The 27,508-nt window shown below is 43.0% G+C and overlaps 2 protein-coding genes across 6 annotated transcripts; both read right to left on the reverse strand.

Annotated features, from left to right (window-relative positions):
* Positions 1-5,530: 5,530 nt before the first annotated feature.
* si:dkeyp-117b11.1 (B-cell linker protein) lies at positions 5,531-15,342 on the reverse strand. 2 transcript variants are annotated; one of them, XM_037483657.2, is made up of 19 exons: positions 15,275-15,342; positions 11,070-11,095; positions 10,949-10,983; positions 10,803-10,834; positions 10,568-10,658; positions 10,403-10,470; positions 10,267-10,318; positions 10,052-10,156; positions 8,047-8,075; positions 7,800-7,836; positions 7,624-7,702; positions 7,404-7,434; positions 7,271-7,307; positions 7,084-7,189; positions 6,932-6,969; positions 6,725-6,768; positions 6,581-6,649; positions 6,166-6,324; positions 5,531-6,053 (listed from the first exon to the last, which is right to left on the reverse strand). In XM_037483657.2, exons 1-19 carry the CDS (start codon positions 15,281-15,283, stop codon positions 5,931-5,933), a joined length of 1,170 nt encoding a protein of 389 aa, XP_037339554.2. In that variant the 5' UTR covers positions 15,284-15,342; the 3' UTR covers positions 5,531-5,930. The 2 variants fall into 2 exon arrangements, with proteins under 2 accessions (XP_037339554.2, XP_062418426.1); XM_062562442.1 differs by lacking the exon at positions 11,070-11,095 and having other exon boundaries at positions 10,949-11,012; positions 15,275-15,333.
* A 970-nt stretch (positions 15,343-16,312) lies between these two features.
* Positions 16,313-27,289, reverse strand: plat (plasminogen activator, tissue). 4 transcript variants are annotated; one of them, XM_037483517.2, is made up of 15 exons: positions 27,176-27,289; positions 22,781-22,862; positions 22,374-22,416; positions 21,993-22,127; positions 21,203-21,313; positions 20,205-20,379; positions 19,539-19,630; positions 19,271-19,445; positions 19,079-19,164; positions 18,929-18,994; positions 18,619-18,823; positions 18,315-18,451; positions 17,922-18,062; positions 17,625-17,773; positions 16,313-17,513 (listed from the first exon to the last, which is right to left on the reverse strand). In XM_037483517.2, exons 2-15 carry the CDS (start codon positions 22,835-22,837, stop codon positions 17,346-17,348), a joined length of 1,740 nt encoding a protein of 579 aa, XP_037339414.2. In that variant the 5' UTR covers positions 22,838-22,862; positions 27,176-27,289; the 3' UTR covers positions 16,313-17,345. The 4 variants fall into 4 exon arrangements, with proteins under 4 accessions (XP_037339414.2, XP_037339411.2, XP_037339413.2 ...); XM_037483514.2 differs by having other exon boundaries at positions 22,293-22,416; XM_037483516.2 differs by lacking the exon at positions 27,176-27,289 and adding an exon at positions 23,767-23,861 and having other exon boundaries at positions 22,293-22,416.
* Between the last annotated feature and the right edge of the window lie 219 nt (positions 27,290-27,508).

Raw genomic sequence — 27,508 nt, forward strand, 5'->3', positions numbered from 1 at the left:
GTCAAAAGAAGCGCGTAGGATGTGCAGTTTGTACCCCTCCGCCGTAGCCGAGATGAGTTAAACCATTCCAACCCATTGGGTCACATCCTGGGGGGAAACAAACGCTACTTTCTTTGTATTACAATTTGATTTCTACAACTTTGTTCATTTAATGTTGAAAATCTGAAATCTTGGCGTTGTCATAGCTGACAGTGATTTTCTTTCCTGTGAACAAGTCTGATCAAGTGCAAATTCTAAGGAAAATGGAGAGGTTCTGGGTGTCTAACTTTCTCAGGTATCCACTTACATACTTCACAGTTTGTTTTTCCTTGGCATTTTGGGTGCTGTTGTGAGTAATTGATCCGGTGAGCAATGTTGTTTCTAGCTCTTCATAGACTGCGGCAATCAATTTCAGCTTTGATCCAACAGGTGTATTGATCCATAGTTAAATCACAAAATCACTCTGAGGACTGGCTTGGTCCTGCAACACATCCGTTGAAGGAGGCAAAGCTGATTCAAAAGATGTCTCCGGAGAAAGAGACAAGGAGCACCAGCTAAGACCAATCACTTTGTCACTACCTTCTCTGAAACATCCACATGATGTAATGTGGTATGTTTTGGCAAAGTACATGCATCAGTTTGGTTGACTGTGGTTTAAAGAGGGGACATGCTCTCATTTGCAAATGTGTTGTACTCCTTCCAACATAAATGACATTTGAAATGTGAATCTCCACAGCGTCTTTTGCAGAAGTATTTGGAGAGTGACAATGGAGAGCAGGTCTGTCATGTGTCTTTTCCCCTTTTTGCTCACTGAAATCACTGTTTGCCTCCGCGAGATGGATATCATTGACAATGTCTTTCTTCTTGGTTGTTAAATAGAAACGCAAGAAAGGTATCTTCATCTTTTCAAACAGTTACCCGACTGTGATGCAATTTTCGAATGAATGCTGCTCAAAGTCAAGTAATTCAATGTTAAATTAGTAAAGCTCCCGTCAATTACTCCACCTGGAAAAAACAACAGGGCAGTCTTTGCAAAATAGTTCTCTTTTTCACTGTCTTCTGTACATATTCCCCTTTTCGGAAATGCATCCATCTAAAAAGAATTCTGACATTTCTGAGGATTCTTTGGAGAGCTTAGATGCTTTTTATCTCATCGTTTTTATGTCCTAATTTAGACCTACTATCCCTTCAATTTTTATTTTTTTAGTGGCAGAAATGGGCATCTATGCATCTCAGTATACATAACCAACATTATTTTTCACATTGAGATCTGATGTGTTTACAAAGTGTTTGAGCAATGTACACGTCATAACAGGATGAGCTGGACATGGCATCATTCACTTTTAGCTAATGCTAAAATAAACTGACATTACTGGCTATTTCCCCATTCATAACTTCTGTCGAGATGGCTTATACCTCCACATTTCAAGAGTTCAACGTTTTTAGATCATTTAAACAGTTTTGACATTAGTTAAATATTTAGTATGCTAATGGTTTCAATGATTCTGAACACCCTTGTTTACTAAGTTAACATCAATTTAGATGCAATCCCCACTGCAACGCAAGCCTTTCATACAACAGCTAAATGGCGGCGCCATGAATGATCTTACCACACAGGGTAACAATGATGGGGAACTGCTCAGTGTCACTCAAATTACTTCTGAAAGCACCTGTTTAAACTCCTTAGATTAACACCAACACTGGAAGCCATTTTACTCAATGGACTTTAATACCGCATATTTAACATCTTTTTTGGGGTTATTTTGTGTTGGGTGGACGCGACGGCCGACGGTTGAAGAGGAACCTACGCGACTCTGTTCTATTTTTTTGCCATGAGAAATTGGATGTGTGACGGAAAGCTGAGTAGAGACCGAAATGAGTGACTGTCACGCTCAATGCGTGACACTTGAGAGCCCTGCATACACAATATCTCGTTTAACAATGTAGTAAACATCAAAACAAATTAACAACACATGCTAATCTAACTTCTGCCAGACATAGTCTTACTGTGCGTTGATAGACTCGTGTTGGGATTTCCGATCCCTCCGAGATTCGACACGTCAATCAATTAAAGTTAAAAAGATAACATTTATTTAGAAGGGACAAAGATACATGAGCAATCCGCGCAGGTATCTGGAGTCCCTAGGCCACATCAAACAGCAAATCCGTCAGAAAGTCTGTCAGCTGTCAGACTGTCAGACAACTTCTCTGCTCTCGTCAGGGCTCTTACTTTGTCAGCTCGGAATTGTTTGTGCTAACAAGACCGTCTTTGTTTGTTCACCAAAAGTTCTGCTTGCTTGACGTTTTTAATTTCATGACAACGTCCAAAGGAGTAAAAGTTCTTCTTTAATTCTGTGGATCTTCAGACTCGCCAAAAGAGTCCTGGTTTCTTTTGCTCAGACTCCTGTCGCCTCTCGTTCAGATCATCCAAGCATTTCGTAATGTTCATTGATGGGGCTCTAGTTGGTGGTTCTTCTTCTTCCTTGGTGTGATGTGGTGTGGTGGGAGGTTGGCGGTACTGAAGCAGATCACAGCTGGTGGTGAATTGGAGTCCAGTTCAGGATCCACTGGAACATGGTTGTATGATAAAACAAAAAACAACAAAGTTCAGTCTACCATCTCTATCAATTCTAGACATTCTTTGTTTACAGTTTCTTCTCGGTTTATCTTATCTTATCTCTTATTTAGGAATTGCACTTCTGTTAAATATGTATGTGTGTATATATCTATATATATATTCTATTACCATTACTGTAACCAAACCAGAAATACTTGTAAGTTGACTCGTGGTCTAGGTGGCACCACCTGCAGATCCACCTGGGGTTCTTCACTGGTTCCAACTAGGTGACCTTATTGTACTCACCTCTCTGGTTCGCCAGCTATGCCTCGGAGGAGTCAAGTATCTGCAAAACTGAGTCATCAGCAGTGCAATCCCCTGCAGGCAATTGGCTCAACTTCTTACAGCTTCACCATTTATATTGATTTAGTTTTTGCCTGTATATTTTGAATCTGATTATGCTTTATCTTATTTGTCTTAAATCCCACAAACCATTAAGACAAATTACTGCTTGTTGGTGTGCTCGGTTCATGTCCGGCTCTCTGTGGTCTTCGTGGCCCGATAAGGAAGCTTCTGTGGAGGACATACATTGAGCAGCAAACGTACTTCCCTTTATTATATTCTCTGCTGTGTTTCCTCCCGTTTGTTCATTCTGCTTAACAAATGGTTTGAGCCATGTAAAATAAGTTAATAACTTCCATCATCTAATAGTTTACACATTAGAGGCCTCTAATGCTACTTAGTTTGTGACTTAATCCTACTGGCGCAACATGGAAGTATTTTCTGCAGCGGAAAACCTGGGAGTAACCAAAGTGGTGTGTTCGGAGGAGCGTAGAGTTCTGGTCTTGCGCACACGCAAGAACCCCTTGCGTGCCCTTTGCATGCTTTTTTTTACCCCTTCTTGCGTGCTTGCGAGCAATTTTTCTAGAAAAGCCACAAAAGCTACGCAAGCCTCACGCAGCCTGCAAGGCTGTGATTGGTCTGCTAACTACATCCTTTCCGGAGTCTCACATTTCCAGTTTCTTGGCATTATCCCGCCATTATTAAAACAGATATGATTGTTTATGAGAGAATGAATCAGATTGAAGAGCTTTCGGCGTAACAAACCCATAAATATGACCACTTATACAACCCATCATTGGCGGACTAGAAGGAGTTGTGGAGGAAAATCAGACAAATATGTCCCCGAAAAAAAGGCGATGAACAGCAGCAGTTGCGATAAAAAAATAAACAAATCAACGACTTCCACACACAATGACGTCATTCTCTAGGTTGTCTTCGACAAAAACGTTACTCCACTTATTGTTCTGGCGGTGAATTGCTTTGCAACACGCGCAGGCCTTTTAGAACCAGGAATTGAAACGAGTCCGTTAACACAACTGCGCGTGAAGGTGCAGACGCAGAACCATGCACCAGCCTACAGTTAGGAAACGTTTATTGCCATAATATGTCAGACATACAAACACCAGATTTGCGTTTTCTCATCTGCCATCGCAGCGTGCTGAGGTGAAATGCATTCTGGGATATTTGGCCCTCACAAGAACGGACGAGCCTGCTCCGATGCATGCCCGGTGTAATAAGCAACATTCTGGTATAAAGTTTCTATTTAACTGCTATATTGCAACCAGTCCTGGAAAGACCTCACCAGCTACCTGGAAAGACTGTGGTACATGTCCTGTCAACAAAAGATTCATAATATCCAGTGAAGACGTGCTAACTAAAGGAAATACTTCCTTAAGCAGCTTAGTCGGAATTGGATCCAAGAGACAAGTAGAAGATCCAGAATTTTAGAGATCAGTTGATCAAGGTTGATGGAAGAGAAGCCATCCAAAGCAGCAGTGCCCACTGCTGCATCCAAGCTTCCTACATCTGAGGACGGGTCGGTTCTGGTTGAAGGCAGGAGAACATCAATTTTCTCTTTGATAGTCAGAATCTTATCGTTGAAGAAATTCATGAAGTTGTTACTACTGAGGTCCAAAGGAATACTCGGCGAGAGAAAACCTGGTTCTCTCGATCTCTTCACATACACCTACTATTGGCATCTAACGATCCGGCAGGGACTGGATCTCCAGGCTGCTCCTGAACACCCCCCCTGTTAGGGAACTGGAGCCAGGTGAGTGATTTGGAGCAGCTGCGCATCCTCAAAGTCCCCGCCCCGTTGTCATGGTCACCGGAAAAACATCAACACAGACAGGGACAGGGCCTTTGTGACAGAAACCCTTGGGAAGAGGAGATTCCGCTAGTAGAAATTCAAAGGTTATTAGACAATGGCTTGACAATATGTGTGCACATGAATGGAGTTGATTTGTGTTATTAGATATTCTAGTAGTATGTTAGATTGATCTGTTAAATGACCTTAAACGCATTTCATATGTTGTAAGTTATATGATACTATACAGATGACATCCGTCCATTATGTAATGTTCTGCCTGGGGGAAGGATGCTTAAACATTCCTTGATGGATTTCTTCAATATTTTCTCCCCACTGAAGCTTTTTCTCCTCTCTTTCTCTCTGTGGTTGCCAGACAGGGGCTCCAGTAGGGCAGCCCTTCCCTAGGGGAGAACTCCCTAGTTCCACTGAGAGACTAAAAGGCACATGTGGGCGACGGTAGGGATACAGTAATGGGAGATGCGTCTTCTTTTTTTTACACCTTTGGTGTAAGAATTATTCACATATGTCTTCTATGTTGTATGCTTTGAAAGGTTTTATGGTTTCAGTCACAGAGCAGGTGGTTTAACCCTGACAGGAAGCAGGTGTTACTAGAACCACACACACAGCTCATGGTGTCTCAGAAGAACCCACAAATCGTGTACTCTCCATGCTAAACCTCATTGGCGCAGCTTCATCCCAAGTAGAAGGTCAGAGTTTTAAAAAGCACTTCATCGAACACACACCCCAAAAAAAGCCTGATGAATCCAAGCTGATCCTGTGCAAACCTCAACACATCTGTACTCATAACAAAAATCGAAATGATGGAAACATTTATTTTAGCGCTTCATACATTTATTACCAAATGGAAAGGAACAGGAGGAACCAAGGGACGGGGGAACATTTAATCAAAGTTAGATTTTGTTGATCTCACAGCAACACATATACACGTTTTCCTTTTTCCTTTTGTAGTCATTGCTATGAATTGATAAGAAAACAGGAATATCTCTGAGCTTTAACCTTAAGGTGATGTCACATCATGTGGCAGCTGGAGTTTGTAACATAGAGTCTCTGTTCTAGGTGCATTAGAAGTTTGGATTAGCTATTTTACTTTATAAAGATGATAAAGAAAGTCTTTAGATGATATTAAAACAGTTAGTTGTATTTACAGTTTTGTGACACATTAGTAGACCTGCAGAACATTTTTAAACTATGCTTTTGACCTTATTCTCATTTAAAAACATCTTAGAAGGAAGGGCGTGCAGGGTACGTTAAATACGTTGTGTGCTTGGCCTGGCTCTTGCTGTCTATCAGAAGCAGCTGGTTATCTTTGTGGTGACAAATCATCTCGTCGAGGGTGCCAAAAATCTGCAAGACAGAACAAAAGATGGAGTGAAGTAGTCAAATAAAAAGACGGAAACAGTCGTAGAATCTCGCTCTCTTCCTGTCTCATTCTTTTGCACCCCCGGCCCCATCCCACCTCTTCGTTCTTCTTGCCCTCTTTTCCGAGGGCGAAACCTCGCGTCTCCCCGAGGAAGCGGATGGGAATGTTGTACACCTTGTGCTGGTAGAGCACAGCGAGGGTGTATGGCTGGCGACTGCCCTGAGCTGAGCTATGTCGTATCAGAAATGCGCCGTCCTGCGAAGGAGGGAAAAAACAGTAAGTTATTGGAACATGCGCGATGGATTATGAAGTTAGAGGAAAGTAAAACCAAAGAATACAAAGTGTCTCCATCGGGGGATGACCCCGAGGGCCAGCTAACAAAATTCACATGAAAACTCAGCAAATGTCCTCTTTTTCTGTTGCTTGGTTAAATAAAAAAAATAAAAATGTACCCGATGAGCAGATTGCAATAATAACTTGAAATGAGATATAGAACTGTTGAGTGGCTCACCTTGTTGACCCTCAGTAAAAGATCCTCGGCGGTCTTCCTGTTGGAAGTCCCAGCAAACCACTCTTTGTCCTGGAATGTGAAACAAATACATCAACAAACAGCCCTCTCGAACTAGTTTTCATTTTGTGCAGATTGATACCATACCTCGTTCACCCATTGTTTGGTCGCCTTCATTCCACCAGAGGAAGCTTTGAAAAAGAAAGCTCAGAGTTCTTTGGGGAAATGTTGGCAACAGCCAGATTTTTTCAATAATATCAACCGTGCAATGTTTTGAATGACTTCAGGTGAAGAATTTGAGCAGAGACCAAATTTGCACAGTTGTCCCTCACAATATGAAAAATCTGAGCTTACCAGCTGTCTTAGCTTTCGTCACAGGAGGACTGGGAAGGCTGACATGAAGACCAAAAAAAAGCTAATGTTACTCTCTGTGTTATGTAATAAATGTAATTACTATGGATCATCACAAAAAAACATATGTGTAACATTTCATCCGCTGAACAAACCTGTGTTTTGCTTCCTTCAGTTTGACTGGGAGAGGGGGCTTAACACTGGGGGTCGGTGGGGGGGGTTTGGAGGGAAACGTAGCGCGTCTCACTTCAACTGAAGAAGCTACAGATGAGATGAGCACCGTCATGCGCCAAATCATTTTTTACTACTGTGTGTGTGTACTGATATTTGACCTGTCTTTACCTGTTTTTAACTCATTCAACGAAGACAAGGGGGAATTCTGAAATGGAGGAAACACAATCCTACGTAGAACCAAACCTTACATTTCTCATTCAGACCTTAACATAGTCCCACTGAAATGTATAAACACACTCACAGACTGAGCTCTGGGAACCGGAGGCTTCATCCTGCAGAGAGTGTTCATGTTCATCACATGTTTAATGCCAGGAGTTAATTGCAGTACCATTTATAACTCTTCCACATTTGCTTTTTGGCTGATGTGTCATGGAGCATACTTAGCAGACTAGATGAAATCAGTGATTAGTGCAGCTATGGTTTGCCTGCTGGTTTGGACCCAGGTTGAGACATACACTCACATGGTTGTGGGACAAGGTACGAGCCCCGTGATGGGAGACGGATGCATCCTCATCAGCGAACGGGAGGGGGGAGGGCAAGCTGGGGAGCAGGAAGAAGGGCTACTTAAAACTCACTTTCCAATCTGTGCAAACTGACAGCACAGAACTACTTCCTGTGATGTGAGATGTCAACATACCAGCTGTAGGTTCCACATACACGTCATCGGTATCTTCCTAAAACGAGGAAGGAACGCATTAGTTTTCATTCATGCTCCATAACGATGGGATGGTTCACAGCTGCAGGTGGTAAACTATCCAATCATATTCAAGTGTGAATGGCCATTACAAGCCAGTGTGCTCCATTACACCATCACACCGAGACACAATGCTGGCTTCTCCCACGTGTGTTAAGCTTTTGGTATCGCTGGTGTCTCGTTTTTTCACCTGTTCTTCATTTGGATCCAGATACACATCTGAAATGGAGAAAGAAAACAGACTGGCAGTGATTGGTGTTGTTGTGGTATTGTACACAGCTAATTTCACAGAGTTAAATTCACTCTGTGAGATTCAATTTCAACTCTAAGCTGGTGTTTATATTGTCCCAATCTTGTCAGTGTTAAATCAACACTCAACATGTCAACACAATTTAAGTGTCAAAAATAAATCCGCTCGGGGTTAAATACACTGTACGTATAGTTAAACCCAACACAAGAAGTGTGACACTGGTATACAGTTACATTTCAATCCTATCAAAGATTTAGTTAAGTGTTACTAAGTGTTGCAAATGAATCTGATCTTGACACTGGATAATGACTCCAGCTCTTTCGTACATTTGACTCTGTAAGAGTTGAATCAACTTTTTGCAGTGTGATTTTAACTCTGCATTTCAACACTTTTGCCCAACACCAGAAAATGAACTGTAAGGATTTTGCTGTGTGATACTGTTTGTACAGTCTTGATGCAGAGAACATCTGGAAAGCTCACTTATTCTGTAAGAGTTGAGATCATTATTTTCGCCAGCAAGATCTCATTGGGTGATCATGAAGCCTACTGCCAGCAAGCACATTTAAAAATATATATTTTACTTAGGCACTTAAAATGAGCCTATGCGTTTTCTCAACACTTACACATTTAACTTGTCTGCGATACTTTGTCGGGCTTGTAGCCCTTGCAGTGGGAGCAGTGTCAGATTGGCCATGATTTTTCAATTCAATTGATTTTATTTTCTCTACCCTGAAATCGCAAATTTGCCTGAGAGGGCGTTACAGTACACATGTGGCATCCTCTGTCGCGAAACGCTCACATCAACACAGGAAAAACCCTGCACAAAATGAAAGACGCTTCAATGGGGAGAAAAAAAGGAACGGGGCTCTTAGTTAATGAGGAGCCTGTGGAGGCTGCCTCACTCTCTCTTCTCTTCTCCAGCTCACAACCAGGCCATGCTGCTCTCCCCTAGGGGTCGCTGATTCTACCGACTGATTGGCTCAGTAGACTACAACCTAACGGCAGGGGGCACTCGCTTCTTGGTCCCAGTCACTGCTTCAATCTTGGTTTAATTCCATTCATTCCACACCAGCTAACGCTACCCAAAACATTCAACACATTATTTTGTTTGTTCTTCCTGCATGTGTGCAGTAACAGGAAATGCAAAAAAAATTGTGGAACCAGTGTAATTCTGCAAATAGCATTTGGCAAATTAAAACAAATATGTGGTTGCTATTCCATGTCATTAATGCGTTCACATTCCTCTCAGTACACAATCATCATTCACAATCAAGTACTCCTACGGTATCAAAGGACCAGTGTTGGGAATGTTCACTTTCTACATGAACTAGTTCAAAGTTCAGTTCACAAATTTTAAAATGAACTAGTTCAGTTCATAGTTCAAACTTAAAGATTTTAACTAAGTTCACAGTTTCAACTAGTTCAGATCTTTTTTTCCATATGTTGCTGCAAGCTATTATTTTTCTAAATTATTGCCACAGCCCATATACAACCACAGACAGCAATTATTTTATCAGTTTTAACACTGAAGCTATGCATCAGATTTCATCTTCATATTCAATTTTGAATCCTTATCCAACCAGGGTTTACATTAGCATTAAGGGGATTGTTGCTTTAATGTTGCTGTCCATTCACTCCACACTAGCAGCAGCTGCAGCGTTCACCCCTACAGTACATCCTCAAACACATGCTGCTTGAATGGTCTTTTTTAAATAAGGAATAAAAACACGACAGTTATCATTAAGGTGCAAATGTTTGCAAAGAAAGGTCAGATTCCTCCCATCCTCACCAACCTTGTCAGTAACTTCATAAAACTCATTTAAATTATTATACGCCGCCTCTTTGTTACACGCAGCTGTCGCCTCCATTGAACGATCGTTCAATGAACGCGTTCAGGCACAACACTGCAAAGGACTATTTGTGTGTGGTAGAGATGTTGCTGCACCTTCCTCAGTGTTAGACGCGGGGTTTTGAACAGGAGTGGAGCGGACTGGGGGGGGAGGCATCATCTTCTTTCTCCCAGGTTTCTCAGTTCTGTCTATCACAGGTGCTGAGAAGAAAAGGGTAGAGAAGGTGTACCGACGGGTTCTACAGCAAATTAACCAACAAAAAAAGCAGAATGCTCAGTTTGTTCGGCTGCAAATGAGTAAGATTACACACCTTTATTGGCTTGGGGACCTGAGATGAAATCTGCTGCATGTTGTTGAGGTTTCTGTGTAATCAAATGCATTGTCTTCAAAAACATTTCAATGGTCATGAACAAAGACAAACAGACGAGGCACTGAGCTGTTCTTACTGAGGGTTTGGCTGGTCTGGGTGGGAGAGCTGCCCGCCTCTGAGGAGGCGAGATATCAGGCGGCCTCTCTGCAAATAAAGCAGGATGGAGGCGAGAAAAGTTGTCCATGGTGAACAGGAACTGTCAACATTTCATCAGCAGAACGACTCAGTGCGGGTCTCTTACCCAGATAGACATCCTCTTCCTCTCTCTGTGGCACTTTCACTGTTTGGCGCTCACAGGGAGGCACCTCATACATGTCACCATCGTCATCATCCTACCATTTAAAAAATAGTATTGGGAATTTACCCCCGCCCCCATAAAAGACAAACATCAACAAGCAATAACGATGGCATAAAAGGAAAATAAAGACATTTTAAAAATCTTTCAGTTAGCACCTTTTATTAATTCAAGAACTTACAAACTCTTCTTGTTGCCACTCGAACTCGTCATCTGGGGCAAAGAATACAGCAATAATAGATAATGATGAATAGAACTCAGAAAGCAAACAGAGACTAGGGAAATAGATAAGTGGACCCTTCATTTGTAGTTGAGGTTAAATCTCACCTGTCCTCCTGGGTGGAGCTGTAGGTCCACTGTGACTAACAGAAAGGGGAGCTGTGAGACGCTTCTTTCATGCAGAGAGATGATAACAGTAACAGTTTTGCTTATTGACTTTAATACTCACAGGTTTTTACGTTTTCCGAAGAAGCTCTGAGAAATTAATTAACAGAAAGGTAAGTATAGGCAGAGATTTACCACAGACATGCCCGAACCCAAACTCCCCAATATTTATTTTTTTCATTCAAGCTTATGAGAGAAAAGCCTGGGAGTTGAAATTTATAAAATTAATACCCTCATTTGTAAATCATATTTTGTGACGTTGTCATGGTGAGGTGACATGTAGCAGCAAAGTGCTGTTCCAATTTCAAGCCCTCACATATTCTCACACTCTAAGGGCCTAAGGGTTTAAAACAAAAATACCTGAATTCCAGGCTGCTAATCATTTACGTTGCTCATCTATCGGCTTCATCTTCGGCCATCAATCAGTGACTGTCTGCTTTTTGGGGATGGACAACAGACTCTTTATTTTGTGCGGCAGGTGAAAACACCTACTAGGTAACATATTCAGGTCTGAAATGTTTCTGTTGGTTGGATATAAGTGTGCTTATAATTCAAGGGTGGATGAGCAAAACACTTTTGGAATTGTTGTTATAGCCTACTTCATTTGTATTAATTTGTATCAATTAGATACAAGAGTTGAGATCATTATTTTTGCTAGCAAGATCTCATTGAACATCCCATTAAACCTCCTGCCAGCTGACACATTTAAAGACCTATAATGTGATTAATTGAGGGAATGAGGTGCTTAACATTATCATACACATTTCCCAACACGTACTCATTTGACTTGCTGATTTGGCCATGGTTGTTGTCTAGCCCTCGCAGCGGTGACAGTGTTAGATTATTATTTTTGATTATGGTCTTGAAATGCTCACACGCGATCATCTCCTGCCCGTCAGCGGAGAACAAAGAGGCTTTCAGGTTACCTACCACTGCACTGTTAGAAAATGTCTGGTTTCCGTGATCGACGCTTCCCACTTTTGAAGTAGGTCACGCAACGAGTAGTTTGAGCGCAGCTCAATCTTTGAGAAACCAAGAGAGCCTGGCTTCAATCATCGGGTTCATGTCAGCTGGCAAATAGGACATTTATCAACCAAATGTCAGAGGAAATCAACATTCCACACTCCTGTAAAGAGGCTAGGCCTTTTTCGGTTTGGTGTCCCGGAAAGGGTGCCTACTGATGGCTTGGCAGTTATCAATAATGGAGTGGGGCTGATTGGGGGGGAATTACCTACCTAATCTGAAATCAAGTGAGGATTTGTTGTTGGACTGGCCATACCAACCCCATGTCCGAGGAAAGGACAGTCCAGAAGATTTATGGAAAGACCAGAAACCAAAGTTTAGGTGGAGTAACGATCTTTGTCGAAGACGACCTGGAAAATGACGTCTGTGTGGAAGTTGTTGGTTTGTTTATATACAGAAAGTGAAATAAGTATTGAACATGTCACCATTTTTCTCAGAAAATATATTTCCCAAGGAGCTATTGACATGAAATTTTCACCAGATGTTAGTAACAACCCAAGTAATACATACATACATACATAAGAAACCAAAAGAAAGAACTTCAGAAATAAAGTTATGTGTAATAATGTGAAATCACACAGGGAAAAAACACACGAAGAAAGGGAGGTGCGTAAGTCATTTTTTGTTTCTTTGTATGTATTACAATGTCAATGTCAATAGCTCCTTTGGAAATATATTTACTGAGAGAAATGGTGACGTGTTCAATATTTATTTCACCTGCTGTATGTATCAGAGACTTTTTTACCCCGTGCATCCCCACTGCTGTTTTTCATCGCCTTTTTCGCGGACATATTTGTCACTTATTTTCCTCCACAACTTTGTTCACCCCTCGGCCACCTGCGCGTCCTTACCCCCCCGCCAATGGCGAGTTGTATAAGTGGCCATATTTACGGATTACTTCTGACAAAAGCTCTTGAATCTCATTCATTTTCTTCGTTTTAATAATGGCGGTATTATGCTATGAAACCGGAAAGTGTGTAGTTAGCAAAACCTTGCGGACTGCGTGAGGTTTGCGTAACTTTTGAGGCTAGTCTAGAAAAATTGGATAACAAACATTAGTACGCAAGATGGGGTGAAAAAGTACGCAAGGGGCTCTTTCTCTGAAAACGCAGAAGCACAAACTAGGCTCTACTATCAAGCAGTGGAAAAAGCACTGAACTCCTGATCAACACCAGTGTTTAGGAGGCAGAGTTTAAAGTCTTAGTTCCCCAAGAACCAAGTCAAAATGTTCCTTGGCGGCAAGGCGCCAGGGGTACATGACATCAGCCCTGAGATCCTGAAAGCTCTGGAGCGTAGTGGGCTGCCTTGACTGACACGCTAAGTATGGCTTGGAAGTCGAGGTCGGGCCTGAGAAAGGGCAATCCGGATTGGAAGTTTCCCAGTTCGCTCCAATTATTTAGGTATCCCAATCTTCAGCCTCCCCGGGACAGTTTATTCAGAGACGCTGGAAAGGCGATGACACACCTCCAATCCAAGAGGACGTAATCCTACGGCTGTGGACAGGTGCAGCAGCAAAAGGTATTTTTGGCCACCTCAAAGAAAAAAGTCAGTCTAGGTTTAAGTCAACATTATATTTTATATATGTGCTGATTCGGAAGTGAACTGAAAGTTAAAATGAGATATGATGTTTTTGATTATAAAGCCCACTAGCTTTAAAGGAATAATACAAGTTTGTCTGCTTTCCTATCAGAAATAAGCAAGTAGAGCGGGCAAATGATCTAACAATAGCCAAAACTGAAACAGATATAAATGTATTATTTCATTGATGAGCTTTTTTTTAGGTGACTTGATTTTAAAGTGGTACATTGTTTGTGGTTACATTTTTGTAAAAGCCAATTCATTTAGCATTTCAGTTTTCCTGCAATGAATTGATTTTGCTAACTGTAACACCAGATTTTAAAGGCTAATATTTGTTATTTATTTTAAAAGAGTAATTTTGTCTGATTTGTGTTTCTGTTTTATTTCAACAGTCAAGGATGCCATTATTCCAGGCTAAAGCTGCTTATTTATACACTTCTTGCAAATGTTCTATTCGATTGAGTTTCAGCAACTTCCGGTTGCCGCTACCGTTACCTGGCAATCAGCTTTGCTTTAAGAAAAGATCGAGATCACTATCGGTAATAGGAAAGTTTACCTGCAGGGGAGTGGTTGCAGTTGGCCAGAGGTGGTGCAGATAAACAAGCATGTTTAACAAAATCAGGAAGTGCAGATGCAGTATCTCTGTTTGAGTGCCAGGCAGACGTAGAGGAAGTGTTGATGTAAGGCAAATTATTACAGGTGCACAGAGAGGGGCAGAGCGACTGCACAGTTTATGTGACACAGGCCATGGGTCACAGTTGCTGGACTGAAAAACGAGGAGCAGGTGGTAAAACGGTCCGAAGAGACATTTCCTGCTGTTCTGATATTTACAACCTTTTGTCTCACAGACAGGAGTCCCCAAAATAGGTGCATTTTAAAGCCAGAGACAGCGACGAATATTCTGCCCCGTGTCAGACTGCCGCAGCTTATCTCTGGAATATCTGTGGTGTGAAGAAGTCACGAGACATATCGGTGTCGCCCGAGGCCCGGCTGGAGAACAAAGGGAAAAGTAATGCTCTGGTCTGATGAAGGACGCACCCGACCGCAATGTATCACTATTCAGTAAGCATTGTATCTGTGGTGTTGTTCTATTTGATCGGAACATATAGGGTACTCCTCCAAACACAAAACATTTTAGCTGCATTCATTGTTGACATTACAAGAGGAGTTAACACCGGGTGTTCTCACAAAGAAATGGGCAAAGGCAAATAATAGAAAAGCTGCAACAGTCAAAAGTTCTACCCTTATGTAATATTAAGATATACAAAATCCAACATGTTCTGCCTCATGTCAACATATAGTTATATTATATATTTTGCCCAACCCAAAATGTTTCTGTGCCTCACTAAAATCTCTTCCAAGACCTATTGGGAAATGTGTGAACATTTGCAAAAGACCCAAGGATACCAGCTTTTAAAACAAGATCACCACCAACAATAAAAGTTGAAATAAACAAATGAAATCAGATACATTTTCTTTGTATCCAAAGTACATACATTTCCAACATGAGTATAGTTCAAATCCGAGGGTGCAGAAGCAACATCACAGAAGTCAAAAGCCTGTGTCACCGGGGACGTTTTTACACTAAAACTCACCTGTTCACTTCCTTTTCACCCAACCAACCAAGTTTTCAGAACATATTGTCACAAAGATGTAACAGTACTTTACCTTTGCCATGATTTGGGGTGCAGTCACTCCGCTCAAGCCAGAAGGGACGTGTCTTTGCTTCAGCTGGAGACAGTTGGTGGAAAAATGAGAGTGAGCGATAGGGAGGGGATGGAAAGTGGAGAGCTGTCCTCATTTGCATTTCCTACCTGTATCAGACAGATGGTGGACGGCCTCTAAATGAGCTACCGGCCCTGCACAGCTCCAACATGGCTCCAGGTTCTCCTAGCGATCACTGGTCATGGCCAAATAACCGCTGGATAAGCAACATGTCATTGTAGATGTTGTTCCCAAAGGGAATATACACTTGTACCCACATGCTATCAATGAAGGTAAGTGAGCTGAGTCGTCCTAAATGAATATCATATCTTATTTTTATGAACAACAAACAAGTGCATTTAGAATGTAACCTTATTAGGATCAGCTTTAAAGAAGCATTTTTGTGTGAAGTGTGAAGAACCAGAAAGATTTGAGGCCATAAAGTGTCATTTTATTTGCGAGTTGTGCTTTTGTTTTATGGAATGTAATTTTCTGTTAGTTCTATCTATGTTTTATTTTAACTAATTTATTTACTACGTTGTTGTATTCATGTGGTACGTCCGTATTTTATGGATGAATACACCTAGTCTTGACCTTTAACCTTGAACATTGTTCTAGTTAAATAAGTAAGAAAAGATAACATTTTCTGTAAGAGTAAAGGGTACAGGCACAGTTTACAAAGTAAACAGACCTCAGACACACAGGTCCTTGGCTGATCATGGGATGAAAGGAGAGCTAGCTGAAACCTAGCTGGATCCATGCTTCGTCTGTGCAATCTTTGATTTATGGATGCTGCAATGTGAGATTAATAATGACAATGACACAATGTACACCTTACAAGATAAAATATTAGCATAAGGCTTATAGTATAATTTCATCTTGTACATGTTGCAGTCATGATCCAGGAATGATCATGAATGTATTTTATTCAGCTGTCGTGATGTGACTAACTTGTCAATAATCTATCAAAGATGATAAAAGGAGCAAAAGAATATTTATTCCAAATATTATTTATTGACAAAGGTGTATGTTGCCACATGTGATTATAATAACAGAGACAATACATTATCAAACTACACACTACAAAGTAGTTTATCCAATATAAAATAAAATACACATAAATATTAACTTAGTAAAAAAAAAAGAACTAAATCTAGTCACAGAACAAAATTAGGGTGTTTATGGAGCCACAAGCAATTTTAATGTAGAACCGAAAAGAACGGACCCGAGTCTTTTTCAATATAAAAAGTAATACTCAGACAATATACCTGTTATATACATGCTGGGATCAACCCATGTGTCTGGCAAGGAGTGTTTTGGAAATCTCATTTAAAACCAAATCATAAGAAAAAGAACAATTTCTTGAATTGAGTCAGTGTTTCGTAACTTCCACCTGTCCAAATCTACAAGGCAGCAAAAAAAAAAGAAGTTCAATCTGAGCCAGCAGATCTGTTTTGTTTTGGTCTGGAACTTGTAAAGAGCTGATGTGTAACATCTGTAATTGAGGCAACCTAACCTGACATCTGGACGACACAATCTTTGCACGAAACCTTAACAAAAAATGTGATTTACTGCAATGTGTAAAAACAAAATCCTGTGCAGTGTGGAGTAGAGTGTGCTTTTGGACTAAAAGTGCACCAATTGAGACTTATTTGTATAAACGAGCACAAAGCCGGCCCAAATGAGCAAAGGAATAGCCAGATATCCACTAATTTTCCTGAACCTCAAGTTTTGTTGGACAAAGTATTCATGAAACGCAAGAGTAGCTTGCTTGAATGAAGAGAAAAATATGTATGTTAGCGTCATTAAGAGTCTGTCCTCTGTTCTCTCCCACTTGCTGCTGTCACACTGAACACGGTCAGAACCAGAACACGAGATCCTGGTTAAAACGCTCCACCAGTTTGGATTCAGATGAACAGATGAACTTCAGAACCAAGAGTCCTGCTGCCCTCTCCGGTCGTTCTCTCTGGTGAGCCGTCCAAGCGTTTCATGGGTACGCTCGTCCATCCACGTCGTCTTTGCAGTCTCTCTTCCTTTAGACGGGGTTTGCCTTGATTTTGCTCTTGATCCAGTTGATGTAATGGGTGACGCGGGTGTAGACCCCAGGCTTGTCCTTCTGCCCGCAGCCGTCGCCCCAGCTGATCACACCCATGAGAGTCATCTTGTCGTTGTTCCGACAGACCAGCGGGCCTCCAGAGTCTCCCTGCGGGTCCACGGCAAGGTGCAAAATGAAGCGAGAGAGAGAAAAAGGATTTTTTTTTTTTTAATCAGCGTTGATTTAATGAGGAGGTGGAGAAAGGCGAGTCGTCCTCACCTTGCAGGCGTCGTCCAGGCCTCGGGTGTCCCCCGCACACAGCATGTTGGATGTGATGGGGCGTTGGGACAGCACGTCTGGGACGCAGCGCTCTTTGGGCCACAAGCGGACAAAACCCCTCTTAACTCGCTCAGAGTACTCTGCAGCAACTGTGGAGAGAGTTCTAGAATTAGCGTATCCTATCCCCTTAAATACTTCACCTTTGGTTTGGTGCAAATGCTCACACCGCCCTCCGCTGGTCAGTCCAGAGGGCAATGCGTGTGCAACAATAGTACTCCAGCAGAAATGTTTGCCTACATTCAGAGTCTTTTCCGTAGCCTGAAATCTCACACTCGGTCCAGTCGGGCAGCACCAGCCCACGGTCAGGCAGACACGCCGGAAGAACCTCTGGAGAGTTTACAGCACAGATGCCAATTTCCGTCTTCAGCTTCAAAAGGGCTGCAAGTGGAACGTGACCAGAGGAGAAGTCAGGGTAATGTATTGGGAAACTAAGGGAGGATTTTAGTGTTTTAACAAGCATTTGCAGCCTACTAAAGGTTCCATATCATCACTGCTGGGGGAGGACATGGTGATGAACAAATCTCTGTCAATCATCATCATAGCGTGACAAAAAGCTGCTTTCAGTATCAACGGTGATAATAAAATGCAAAAAAACAAACTGAAGTTATGCCTGTTGAAATGTTTACTCACTGATGTCGTTGTCAAATGTTAAGTTGTGGAATTCCTCGTGATTCCAGTACTTCTCCACCTTGAAAATCTGCTCGCTGCTGGAATTCTGCTCCCGAAATGTTCTTCCTAAAATCACTTCCAATTTTTCTGCTTTGACGCTGAAAAGATAAAAAGACAATGACTATGTTTGTTTTTTTTCAGTACCAGTTAAAGGTCTCGACACATTTTCTTATTCAATTCAATGAGAAAGTGTGTCCAACATTCTGATTCCATGGCAAACATTTTCAATCGTGTATATTTGTGTGTTTGTGCGCGTTATTCTTACTTGTCCTCGAAGCAGTGTGCAGCAGACAGGACCCAGCAGGAGTCAATGAGGACCCCTCCACAGCGGTGAAAGTGCTTTCTGTGACGGGCCTGGTAAACGTTGATGGCCGCCTGCCATGGCTGCTCCGTGATGTCGCTCTCTCTCCCCCCGAACATGCGAAACGACGGGCGATTCAGCGTGTTGTCCAAGCGCTGCCCGCATGTTGCTACGGACCGGGAATGTTTGCAGCACAATGGCCAGAGAGGTTACACTTCCGCACACCCAACACATCCAAAGGGAAGGGTTTTCCTTGGATGCGAACATTTCTTACCTCCATTATTGTTGTTGGTGGTGGGGGCGCGTGGGCCCAGAGTGCTGCTGACCAATGGACGTCTCGCTAAAACAATACAAATCAACGTTCCGCGTCAGTCTTGATAACCTCACGTTTTTACATGCTGCGATGTGAAAAAAAAGAACTCACCGCATTTCGGAATGTTACACAGCTCCCAGGTCAGCTGCATGCTCTTGTATGTGTGACACCACGGACCTGCATCTCCGTCTGGATTCCTATCCCATAGTGGAAGAAGAACACCATCGGAAACCTGAGTTACTCCGGATCCCTCCTTCTGTTAGGGGAACATATGCCGATGAAGAATGGGGCTGGCGGGTTTACCTGCAGAAGCTGTGGCTGCCCAGTCCCTGATCCAATGCGTCGGACCTCCACGCGTTATTCAGCTTGTGCTTGACAGCTGGCGAGTCCCAGGGGAGGCAGCGGGAGCCGCTCTTCGCGACGGATGCCGTGCCTCGGTATGACCGACCTGAGCCCCGTACACATTCTGTGTGGTCATCTACCCCGCAAAACATGCACAGAGACCAGGTTTTTAAACAATTCAGTTCTTTCGTTAGTTCGATTTTATCCCAGCTTTTCAGTTAAGATGTACCTTCTGGACATTTGGACATGGAACAGAACTCCCAAGCAATCTGAGTGCCTTTATAGATATAACACCAAGGAGTGCTGTCGTGGTCAGGGTTCCTGGAAGGAAGACGAGGAAGAAAGACATGGTCAATGAGAAGCACATAGTTCCCCTCAATGAAATGAAGTGAAACAGCTTTTCCTAAACCAGAGGGCCCGTCCTCCGCTTCTTTGGCCCAGTGAAATCTACCTCCTATGTGAGTTGTGCTTTTAGTAACTGATTACGTTATAAATGACAAGTATCGTATATTAGGGCGACGGTGGCGCCTGGAGTAGAGAGGGTGCGCCGGGAAGTGGACCTGAGCGAGACACCTAACCCCTACCTGCTCCCCCGCCCTTACGGCTGCACACTACTCCCACTGTGTGGGTTAGGGTTAAACATGTAAAAAACAGGTTTAACATGCAATGTAAGTGGCTTTGGATAAAAGCGTCAGCTAAATGACATGTAATGTAATTAGTCTGTGCCATTTTGAGGACACCCTGATCAATGCATCACTTTAACTGAATGGCTGACATTGGAAAACGCATCATTCTTTCAGGGTGAAAATGAAATTAGACCAGTGTGTTGATTTAATCACATGGTCACCATTAAATCCTTGCAGTTTACTCCGGCGCTCATGAGGTCACAACGTACCTGCAGAAGTTGTGATTGCCCAGTCCAAGACCGCTGGCATCGACTTTCCTAGCGGTGAACCTCCTTCCCCTCAGAGACGTGGCGTTCCAGTTAATGCACTCCGCTCCCGAATGGCTGATGCTCCATGTGCCGCGGTACCCTTCACCCGGCCCCACAATGCATTTCTCATTGGAGTCTGTTGGGGAAAGGGACAGAGCTAAACTGGATATAATATCCCTTATTTATACATGAGGCTAAGAATAATGAATTAATTCTGACCCAATAAAGCAATGGTTCTCAACTGGTCTGGCTGCGATATCCACCATTACAACTTAATGAGAAGCCGCGACCCAAATTTTCCGACCACCAGTTGCAATAAAACATGTTTATTGGATTTGGAAAAATATTGACTAATAACATTGTTATATAGGACATTAAACTCAATTTTTGTCCTAATGACAATTGTAATTCCGTCCCAATTAGAGCAGGTTTGAAACAATGACTGTAAATGCCGTCAAAGTTATTGAGTCTGACCAATCATAACTTATTACTTTTTGGCTGAAGTCACTTGGCTGTGACCATTGGAAGTTTTGGGGCGGCCCCGAAGCCTCAAACAGTCACCCACAGAAACAAAAACATTCATATCCCAGAAAGTCTTTCCATGGCTTTGGATACTTTGCTCCAAACCACAGGTCCATGACACCTACTGTGTGAGTCATCCGGTCCGACTCTGACTTTATCTACAGTCACTGACCAGCATGTAGAACGTGTTGATCAGTGTGTACACCAGCCTGCTGGTCACGGACATGACTGGGTACAGGGGCTTCGAGGTAATTGATTGATTGATTGGGTGTACATTTCAAACCCCAAACAGAAATGTGAAAATTGAAATATTTGGGGATTTAGACTGGACAAAATAAGATGACACATTGGACACAACCTCTGACATTAAACAAGACGTGTTTGATGATTTGGCAGGTTAACTGTGGCGTAGATCAGGGAGTTGGTTGAGCACTCACTGATCTCACACTGAGTCCCACTGTAGCCTGGGGGACACTGGCAAATGTAGTCCGACGTGTACACGGCCTCCTTACACGTTCCTCCGTTGTAGCACTGAGACACGTAGCAGTCTGGGAGGGGCAGATAGAGGGTCAGTCAGGCACACGTCATCCAGTTCAAAACTAATTCTATAATCACAGATATGATCTTTAGAGAGGTTTCGATTTGTGGGTTCGGCCTTGGGTCTCACATTTATTCAAAAAGGTTTGTGCGAGTGGCTCATCCAGACTTTGAACACTCTCCAATGCTTTGCTTTTAAAAACACTCTGTCACACCAACGAGTTTCTTTCTGGAGTGGTTATTTTAACATTTCCTAAAGTCTGGTGTTCAGAATATGAGCTCACAGGCGGTGCAGCTTGGCCGGCTTAATTTGTCTGAAGGTGGGGCGATCTAGCTTCACAGAATTCGTCAATGGGGGGGACGGTGCGCACCACGGCTCGCCTGGCAAGAGTACTTCAAACAATGTCAGACTAAACTAGACCCACTGGAAACACAGGAAACCCAATGGCTCTCCATTTGGAGGCACTGGAAAAACTCAGGACTTGTGACACACCAGGCCAGGATGTGTACAGAAAAAAAATAATCATCTGAGGTCATAACAGCCAATTAGAGGTAACGTGACGTTACAATGAAACACCCAGAGAGGTCAGTGAGGCCGGGGGCAAGCAGACTGAGGGACAAATGAACAAACAGGAGATTACATCGCTCACAAAAAACAGGTTGGATCAGAGGGAGACATTTCAGACTCACTGATGACGGGCACAACATGACAACGCTCTCGTCCTTTTAACGCACAACGGCAATACTCCACGCGCTGTCCCCTCCATCGCAGCCAAGTGTCCCCAAAACTATGGACTGCTGAGGTCTCAGCATCCACACAATGTACTGAGAAGACACAAACAGTGAGTACACAGCTGACGCAAAAAGGTTACAAACACAAATTGTGTGCAATAACTGTGAGGCGCACAAACATGTAAACGAGTTAATGAATCTGAGGATAATGGTGGTGGTGTTAATGGAAAAGACAAACAGAAATGTAATGGGGCTCACAGGAGTTTTCAAAGGAGGGTGAAGACTTCTGGACATGAATAATGAAAAGCGTCCGTCTGGCTGGCCGCCTGTCGGGCTCACCTCTGTAGAAACGAGTGCCTCTCTTAGAGCGGAGCAGCTCCACCTGCAACGGAGAAGAGTTTCTGTAGGAGCAGCGGGGAAATGGGAAGCGGTTGCATGGCCATGGTTTCCAACCCACGCAGCTAATTGGTCCCCAACTGCTTTTAACTCTTTTTCCAAACAAAAGAACTGAGAGTTTATGAGCTGTACTGTTTCATCATATTCTAAATTGAGAGCCCTATACATATATGTACTACATACATATACTTGGTTGAATATTTCTTAGTAGTAGTAACTTGTTGCATTTAAAATGCTGTCCAACTGTGCATCTTTAAATCAAGACAGACCACACACATTGAAATGTATGAAGACAAAGCCTTGTCCAGTGTGAAGGCTTCGTAGTGAATGGTCAAAGAGGTAGAACTTACATTGTCCGCTAGGCAGCAGCAAAGAGCAGACAGGAGCAATATCAGTGTTCTGTTCATGGCTTCTCGGGTGGTCTTCAATTAGCTGGAGGCAGAATATGAGTAATAAGCACATATTAGAGAGGAGTAAAGACAATTTGACAAGCTAATGCAAGTTAAGGTGGCCGATATGTAAGCACTGATACCAAGACTGTGTGGCTCTACATTTTATTGTATATATGCATTTGTTCTTTGTTTAAATGCTGAGCCAACAATCACAGGACAATCTTACCCCCCACCCCAACCCCCTCCCATCCTCCCTCGTGCCTGAGGAGACCACTGGAGAGTGAAGGATGGGAAAAGTGGGTTCTTGAAGTTGTGTTAACTTTTTGAACAAGGCAGCAAGTTCTAACAACCTGTCCAGTCGAATAGTTCAACAATATTAATTAATTAATTAATCAATAACGTCCCAGAAAGCAGGTTGTCTTCACTTTACGCTGGAAGGGAGACTTGAAACACACCAGAGAGTTTCTGCAGCCTAGTGACCACATTCCTTCTCCAACAGTGCAGAGCAGCAGCTTCGGGACTGCAGAAGTGACTCAGGACTTCAGAAGTAAGAAAGCTCAACACCTGGATAGGGCAGTCTGATAACAAAGCTGTTCCTCTTCTTTGTTTTTAGAGGTTTGTAAAACAAGTGACATCACTCCCAAAGTCAAGTGTGAGTAAACGTGAGTCACCAAAGGAGATGTGAGGGCGGGGCAGGAAGTAAAGAGGGAAATGGGACAGTGAAGAAAAAATATAGTTGCACACAATAGGGGCTGAAAAGCAGATGTCATCAATATAAAAACACACATCCACATCCCAAGTGTTCAGCACATGGAGCTAATCTTTACAACCTCATCCACGCAAAGATTTACTTCTCATTGTTCAAGCACCAAAAAGGTCCCTCTCAGGATTTGACTTAAAACACACGCACACACAAAAACACACACATACGTTCGCACACTCACCATTAAGAGGACGGGTCCCTTGAAAGCAGAACTTGCCTCACTCAAATAAAAACGCTTTTAAACCTCCCCTCCTCCCCAAAGCGAGCCTCACTGGCAGTGTGACAACACCAGCATTTTGTTTCCTTTGTGCAGGGGCTAAGCTCTGTTCACCCCCCCCCCCCCCCCCCCCTCCCAGCCTGTCAGCTGAAAACACATGTTTCCTGCTGAAACCCTGTGTGCTTGGGGCCCCGGGTAGTCAGAGACGTGCAAACACATCAACACATGCACACACAAAAAACACACACGAACACACCATGGAGATATGGAGATGTACCATTTTTATCTTAAGAGCAGAGGCCCTGTTTGGGCGCCATCGACGTTACTCTGCTACAACCACACAACTTTTAAAAAAAACGTGCCAAACCTACAACGTTTAATGCATGAATAAAGGCATGACAACTCAAAAAACATGACAACGTCTAATTAAATAAAGCAGAACTAGCAGAACTAGAGGTGATCAGCTTTTGAAATCGGTGGCCAAAACGCATTTTCAATGTGTGTTAGTTTTGACTTACTGTGGTATGTGAGCTTCACCATTTGATGTACTGCACGTAATCTTTTTAAAGAAAGTGGAGCTTTTTGAAATTAGGAAAATAAATAATGTGGATCGAAGTTTACCAGGCGTCAAATATGACTACAGTGTTGATCTGTGGGTGTCATATTTCCTACTAAGGGCTCGGGAACAACCAGTAGATAAATAGGCCAACAGTTCTACAAGTGCAGCAACAGCTCTTTAACCACAAATGCTTTAACGCAGGTTTTACTCGAGTCAAAGCTGTGTTAAAACATTTGTCAGTAATAGTTGAGACATGTATGCAGCACGAGGAGAGTCTATCCTGGTGGTAAACTGAAATGAAAACCTGTTTCGAGTAAGCAGCAGCAGACAGTGAGTCAGCAGCAGCTTCACGCCAGCAGCTTGTTAGACGCACCACGTGGACAGGGCAAACGCGTGCAGCAGACGATAAGAAAGACACACACATGCACGCTTACCCGGTTTTTATGTCCAAAACACTGAATGTGCCACGTCAATGTCAATCCATTTCTTATTAGCAAAGTCAAAGACACTCTTAAGCACCTTATGCGTCTCAAGCACTGATCTTAGCGAGGATGCGTAGCGACAACGGTGCCCTGAGGCCGTGAAGGTCGGAGGTGCTCTGGCATACATAGTTTCCATCTGCCTCTGAATTTCGAGTTATGGTTTGTAAGCATCTACGAGGTTTTTCTTTTCCTGACTCAATTCAATGCAAATGAAAAAGTGCCACGCCAGGAACCTGGTGGGACTGACTGGTGGAGGAAAAACCTTCACAGGGACTGTTATAGCTCCTTTGCCGTCTTATTTCCTGTGCCACCAAAGTGAGTTTTCTCACAATACTTCCCTGAGAGCTCCACAGTCGTGGGCTTGGATTGTGAAAATCAAAAAGAAAGTTGGCAGCGGCTGCAAATCTGTCCTCACAGCACGCCTCAAAACTCGAGGGTCCAAGAACTCGACCTGTTGCCGATGGTGGCGCATGGAGTAGTGTGGTGCACTGGGACTGAGCAAGACACCCAACCCCTAATTGCTCCCCAGGCTAAAATTGAACGCATGGGTGTAAATGCAATGTAAGTCGCTTTGGATGAAAGCGTCAGCTAAATGACATGTGATGTAATGTTGGGATCCCCAAACTTTTATTCAAACGAACACACTAAGATCGACGTCGGTATTGCGCCTTCATTTAAGAGGTTTGCGGGTTTGTTAATGATGCATTGTGACATGCGATGTCTTGTCCGTAAGCTGCTTAGTAGGAATTATACATTCTTTACTCTGGGAGTTGACTGAAAAAAAAAGGTCCCACGAACAAAGGGCCACATTGTTGCGCTGCACAGCATCGCTCTGTGCAACAACGCGGAGCCTTGAACTCCTTATCGAAGAGAGAACCTCTCACAAAGCCAAAAAGAGGCAGGGAGGCAGAGCAGATGTTGACGTCACAATTCGGTATGTGGCAGCTGTATGAAAACCTCCTTACAGGGAGGATATGAAACTAATTAAGAGAGAGGAAAAAGGGAATGACACAACAAAAGGGAGAGACAGGGAGATGAAATCAAAAGGGGCAGAAGAAAGACTACAGACAGTTCTTGAGTCATCCCAGCTTCCTGGACTACACGGGGCCACATGGCGGAAGAGGCACAGCTGAGGCATTGATGGGATCTTGAAATGGTATCGAGGCCATTGGGTGAAAGATGAAGTTCAGAAGGAATAATAGAGACGTTTCTTTTTTTGATTGAGAGAAACTTGGTTATTTGCAGCTCTGTGTTGGACCGACTCTTCTCACAGCCTGGTATTATACTCCCTCTGACCCGCGCTTAATGTTACAGCGTCTGATCCTGTGAGTCACATCAGCGCGGCGCTCAAACACAGCCAAGCATACAGCGGGGAAAGGCAGATAATGGATACACAAACTCCTCTTTCTCTCAACGAAATTACCAGCTAGATAGTGATGCGACGGAGCGTATCAGTGCTGAGGGGGGGGGGATCCTACTCATTAACCTGATGAAATGCTGCATGTCAGTGATCCTGTGCAATGATACACACTCCAGTATCGCAGCATGTTCCTCGATAACACACAAACATACACACACACCCACACTGAGTCCAGCAGCGAGGTACAAAATCTCTGTGTTCCTGTAACATTTGTAACATGTTGTGTTTTTTCATTTCCGAGAAGCAAAGAGCGATTGTGTGACGTAGGTGAGGGAATATTCCCACGGTGCAACAGGTGGATGCAGATGGAGGCAGAGTGAGAGGTAAAAAAATGCTGATGGAGAGTGAGGAAAGCGTTGCCACGCGAGCGAGCAAACATTATCTAAAGTCACAGTTTCATCTCCACACAGGCTGAGGACCCAGAGAATGTTACAATAATCACAGCATGTGTGTCATAAGAATTCAATTGATTATTATGGGTAGGTTACAGTGTGAAAGGACATATTATCTGATTTCCACGATTTAACATTTGGTAAGGTGGGAAAAATGTGGGAAATAATATATTTATATATATACAATAATTATAGCTGGATTCGATTCTATAATGATGTAATATTATCCAGCATTATACAATAGTTTCCAGCTATGATTATTGTTTAATAGTGATATAATAATTAGTACTAGTCGTAATATCCTAATTGGCTTCAATCTAATTTCATCTCTTATCAAATAAAGTGCATCCAAGCTCGGTGAGATAACATCATCTCAATCTATCCCATGAACTCCACAATCTCACATAACAATAAAGCTGCGAGATTCAGGATGAAACACATAAGAAACCTCAGATGAAAAACAGCCCAATGCACGAGCCACAAAGAAAAACGATTTAAATAGATTTAGAACAACTCTCACCAGTTGGAAGTCTCGCGGACCGCTGACTTGTCCTCGGTGCCTCCGTAGCGGGACTCGTCGCTGGTACTGAGCTCATGGACCCCTCTCCTGCCAGTATTTATCGCAGCGGCCCGGTCGAGTCGGCCGTGGAGGGGGAGGGCCGTCCGGGTGACGTCAGCGCAGAGTGCTGGGCGGACCGTCCCAACACTCCTCTCAAGAGGTGCACAGCGGTGGGAATCACAGGACAGGATCTTCTCTGGAATTTTATCAGGAAGTCTTTAAAAGGGCAAGAATTCCAAATTGTGTAAAGAAGGACAGTATTTGTATCGTTTATTTTGTATTATTTATAATAAT

The sequence above is a fragment of the Pungitius pungitius genome, chromosome 5 (assembly GCF_949316345.1).
Source record: "Pungitius pungitius chromosome 5, fPunPun2.1, whole genome shotgun sequence".
In the NCBI taxonomy this organism is placed as follows: domain Eukaryota; kingdom Metazoa; phylum Chordata; class Actinopteri; order Perciformes; family Gasterosteidae; genus Pungitius; species Pungitius pungitius.